The sequence below is a fragment of the Barbus barbus genome (assembly GCF_936440315.1).
Source record: "Barbus barbus genome assembly, chromosome: 27".
Classification (NCBI taxonomy): Eukaryota; Metazoa; Chordata; class Actinopteri; order Cypriniformes; family Cyprinidae; genus Barbus; species Barbus barbus.
In genome coordinates this window covers 2,982,246-2,987,604 of record NC_136755.1, presented here as the reverse complement: position 1 = coordinate 2,987,604, position 5,359 = coordinate 2,982,246, and the positions used below count along the sequence as shown (strand labels likewise).

General features: G+C 39.9%; 1 protein-coding gene across 1 annotated transcript; it reads right to left on the bottom strand.

Moving 5' to 3' along the window:
• Positions 1–257: 257 nt before the first annotated feature.
• On the bottom strand, positions 258–4,678 carry LOC306847678 (cbp/p300-interacting transactivator 3-like). The gene is made up of 2 exons (XM_079381776.1): positions 4,551–4,678; positions 258–3,113 (listed from the first exon to the last, which is right to left on the bottom strand). The coding sequence occupies exon 2, from the start codon at positions 3,101–3,103 to the stop codon at positions 2,381–2,383; it is 723 nt and encodes a 240-aa protein (XP_079237902.1). The 5' UTR covers positions 3,104–3,113; positions 4,551–4,678; the 3' UTR covers positions 258–2,380.
• Between the last annotated feature and the right edge of the window lie 681 nt (positions 4,679–5,359).

Here is a 5,359-nt window from a genome sequence, read left to right as displayed (position 1 = left end):
TTGCCAGACAGTTTTGCTTATACAATATTGTTGCAGTTGGCTTTTTAAATTAAATAAGCACAGCCACCCTGTTGAGTGCTTCAATATCTACACTTTTTTTCAGAAAGTGGCTCATTTCATACCATCTCACAAGTCTGTTGCATTCAGCACCTGATGTTTAGTTATGCCAGAATTTATAAAACTAAATGCAACACATTTTGATATTGTAAGAGATGGGTTTGATGGCAATTTTTTCATTTTTATTTTAATTTGAGGGAAAAATAAATCAATGTCAGTTCACAAAGTGTGTGAATTGTGTCCTTTTGTCACTAGCAACATTAAATTAATTTACAAGCAATAACACTCACTGAAGCCTTTTCTTAAAATAAATATTTTATTTTCAATGAAAATAAATACATTTTCTTAAGACATAATCAATAACATTAAACAAAAAAAAAAGCATTTGTGGGAGCTTGGCAACAGTACATGACAGCACATAGTTTGAAATAGAACAAACAATCGCACCTGCAAGGGACTTTCTGACACATCTGCGGGGTGGTTTGTGATTTACAGATTGACAAACTCAAGTAGCATTCGTTTAAGAGTTTTAGCAGAACGAAACAAAAATTAACAGGATTGGATCACTGGGAATGTGAAAAACTATTCAAATCATCAACTACAAATCTACAGATCATTTGATTTTCTGTTTCTAGATGTGGTTTGTTTATAATTATCCAAGTTTCACAAATTACACAATAAGGATATAGGGGAAGACGTTCCAGTCTCTACTGCTACGAGAAATGCAGCTGACGAAATCAAACTCGGAATTTTCCCATTCCTTATGAATCAAAGCCCTAAACAATCAGCCAAGATGGAGTTGTAAAACACAGGATATGACCCATCAAGTTGTTTGTGCTTTTTTTTTTTTATATTCGGTGGCACCGGTTCACAATCCCAAGCCGTACGTACAGAAAATTGGCCGAGCTGGGAGGGTAGCGTCGAGGGAGTTGAGCCTGGCTCTGGCGGAACAGATTAACCTACTAGTACTGTATTGCTGTGCTATTTCCATACCAACCCAACCCCCACAGAGAACTCAAGAACTGGCAACATAACGACACAGGAAGTTGTCAAATTCGGCAGGCGGGCCGTTCCCAACTCTTCATTACACCCTGAGCAATAGCAAGCAAATGAACATGTCCATTTTGTAATTATCAGGCCATCGGAGATGACTGACCATGCTGACCTCAATTAACAAGAAGGTTGTAAGTGTAATTTAAATGTAATCAGGTTTAAACCTGCAGTGTTTGGGGAGCGAGGAGGGAAGCAATATTTTATGCTAGTTTGTAAGTTTGGCTCATCAGGAAATTGTTGTTATGGTTAGTCGTTGTTTCGAACAGTAGTTCAACTATTGACATTCAGGTTAATTTAGAAACAAGTGGAAGATTTAATCCTTTACGCAGCATGTGGCTTAATAAAGACTGTGGGCCACCTGTTTGAATCATAAAAAGACAGCAGTTTCCTCCTCATTCTGTGGAACAAGGTAAGAATGTCTACAGTGAATATTAATCGGTATCTGTGTAAAAAACTAAGGCAGTTTAGACTCGTCAGCAGGGAGCACAGACTCAGCGTTTGGGAAGGGAGACTACAAAACATTCCACCATTTTCCAGGCAAGTTTTTCTAACACAGAAATATTCCTGAAAGTATCAAGACATCCTATAGTGAATGTGAGACACTCATTTTGGGTCATATTTAGTCAGACGTAGAAAAAGTGTTAAAAGTGACAAATTTTCACTAGGAAGTCAATTTCAATAGTAGTAGAATGGAAATAACCAAATGTACAGTGTAACACTGTGCATGAAGAATGTTTCATACTTAACCATTATTAAGAGCTACTGGAAAAACAACCCATTTTGAAGTACCAGCCTTCAATTCCCACATAACATACTCATTCAGAGGTCTTTTATCACAAGTCATGGGGTTAGTTTGAGAAAAGGCAAGTCTCTATCACCACAGATCATGTCTGCTTTTTGGTAGGTGTTATACATAAATACATTTCTAAATGCTATTGATTCTAGTTGCCCCCTGAGGAGGCAAAGCAGTTTCTGCAAAGTTCCAAGCAGACTTCTTTTTCCACCATGTGAAGTTACATTCAAGCCTGGGACACTACTAGGTCACTGTTAATCCAGGATGACAAATAGGACAAGACATGGCCTGCTCGCCAAAGCCACAATTGTGCTCAAGAACATCCAGAAGTCTTTTCCCTCATTGAAATACAGTGTGCTCTACAACATGCATAGCACAGCTTCACAGATACGGAGAACCTGGTTGTTTTAGCATTTCTTGTCTTGCCCCAGCTTCTTCTTGGCGACAAAGTCTTTCTCTGATTCCAGAAGCAGAACTTCAGCAGCTGACAGTACTTGGTTGCTGCTTGCACACAAAGTCCGAGATGAAATCGAACTCATTTTGTCCAAGGAAAAGCTCGGGCAACTCTTGAACACGGTCCAGCCCAAACTCCAGCACCAAGGACGTCAGAACCTCCTCATCAATCAAGTCCATGTCCATGACGTTGAGCCCCAACGCTGGCCCACCCATCCCCATCTGCATGCCTGCCAACTGAGCAGGACCCATTCTGTGCTGGACATTTCCCATGTGATGGCCGTTCATGGGTCCGTGTGGATGCCCATGGTACTGGGTATTGAGTTTCTGAAGATGCATGCTCGCCATAAGCTGCTGAGATGGTGTAAGGCCTCCTCCACCCATATACTGCTGTGGGTGCTGGCTCTGGGGGTGCATATGATGGTGCTGGGTTTGATGGTGACCCTGCGGTTGCTGATTTGGACCTACGTACATCATATTGGGTTGCTGCATTTGGTGGGGGTGTCCGCCGCTCATCTGGCCATTGACCTGACCGTTCATGACGCTGTTCATCACGTTCCTCTGCCTCATAGCCACCTCCATGGAGCTCTGCGGCCCCCTGCTGTAGTGCATGAGCTGCCCGTTGGGAAGGGTCCGCAGACCAGGTTGGTGTCCGTGCGGAGAAGGGCCGTTCATTCCCATGCGATACCCATGCAGGCCTCCACCAGTAGAGCCATGAGTCATAGTCATCATCATGTGTTCAGCCATGCCTTCTCCACTGCAGAGATATGAGAGGAATGGCAACAGTCAGGGGCAAATATTCAAGCAGGTTCTCATTATCAGCTGACAAACACTTTCAGTTTCTTGAAAACCATCAGTAGTGAACATTTAATTTCAAGTTACAAGCAAGCAAATATGTTGTTTTAGCAGTATTTTAGAATGTTTTATATAAGTGTGTTTCCTTTTTTTCCCTTTTATTTCTATATATTTTTTTATTTAGCATTGTTAACAACACCTGTAGAACCCATTATGATTGCAAGCTTAAAGCAGATATATGATGATTTGAGCCCTTTGCAGAAGAAATATTGCAGTAAGGAGCATCAAGGAGCCGCCAGGAGGATCAAAACAATAATAGGCAGGGAGGTGGACAAAGTGTTCAGCAAACAAAGCCAAGCCACTGCCAGATACATGTGAGCCACAGATAATGACACAATTGCACAACTGAGTGGATCTACTCACATGACAGGGCAATGTTTTGAGTTTTGAAAACGTGTATTATATTAAACTAGATTACAATGCAATTATAATCAAGTATTAATCATATCAACTGGTTATGATCTCTAGATGAAGCAAATATACAACATATAATGAATCTTTCTAAATCATACAGTTTAGAACATGCAGACTTCCCTTTTTTTCTTTTCTGAACCAGTCCTATTCATTGTCAGTAAACGTCCTGCCCAGTGTTGTCATCTCTTATCTCTTACAGCTTCAGGAGTGAACCGGAACATATGTTTAAGAATTACTCGCGAATTTTTGGAAGTGCACAGCTTTTTTTTCCATGTCATCATTTGAGATTGAAATAAGAGATGAAAGGACAATGTCGTCTGGGGTCTACAGGAGCCTCACCTCTCTGTCTACATAAACAAAGAATTTCTCCTCTGCTTTCTACGAAGATGAAATCTGTCTAAATTAAACATAGGCTACAGACTTTCACAATCTCTGTCAGACCACAGAGAAACTTTCGTTAAACATCAGCACGCAGACTACTGCATTTACTGTGTATTTAGAGAAGAGTTGAAGCGTCTTCTACACTCACAAGCGTTTATGTTCATTTCGAGCCCTGCATAGCAATAATGCAAATATAAAGTGTAATTCAAATATAAAGCGTATATAGATGCAAACATTAAAAACACTTAAATACTGACGCTTATTACAAATGTAGTAATATTAATGATATATTGTCTTACTGACCATTTTTTTGTTTTCTAAGACGAACAAAAGTCATACCACACTAGAGCAACATATTTTTTAGGTATAAAAACATTTAAAAACTAGGAATAAAAATACACTTAAAAAATAAGAAGAACACAACCTATCCAACCATATGTCCAGATATTTAAATATCGGCAATATGTCCTGATTTCAAACGTTACATTTAAAAATGAACAAAAGATCCAGCCTGCACAATGAACTCTATCTAAAACACACATACCGTCAAATGAATCGTGTGGTTGTAGAGATGCTGTTTGCTTGTTCTCAGTCTCTGTAAAGCAGCGCAGGTATCTCCAGTGACTGTAGCCTAGAGTGAAGGAGCTGCTGCTGCTGAGCGCTTTCTGGGTCAGCGCTGGGATTACACACACATACATAAAGACGAGCAGAGAGAGGGGCGGAGCAACGCAAGCCCCGCCTTCCCTCTGCTGTAATTGGCTCGTCCTCTAATCACAGACGTCACTGGCTAATTACTCACATGGCCTTCAATTTTATGTGCACTGGCAGAGAAACTCCTCAGAAATCAACTAAAACACGACTCATGAGTGCTGCTTGTTGTTTAAAAAAGGCGTTGATGTCTTATAGGAGCTTGATATTGTTAGAGTTAAAATTTAACTTAATTAAAAAAAACATTTTGAATTTATCTCTCAGGATTACCTTTTAGAGTTTTTGTTTTGATGTCATAAAGACATATGTATTATATAGATTAATGATTTTAAAGCTTTACTGAAGAGAAAGGATCCAATTGCACTCATTTCAGACGGGTATTTTTAGTTTGACCTCTTTTATTTTTCATCTGTGTGCTGTTCTTATCTAATGCACCTCAACAGAAAATGGACCTAAAGCAGGGCACAGCCTTTTGTCTCTTATGTAAATGGCATATTTACCATTTTAAAGAGAGAGACAAGCTGTGAGAAGAAAGAAAACCTCCTGCTGGCGTGAAGCATGTGCAAATGGACTGACACCAGCACCGCTGTACTGCTCAAACATACAGTACATATGTCCTCACACATGCTTTTACAATGTTTTTCA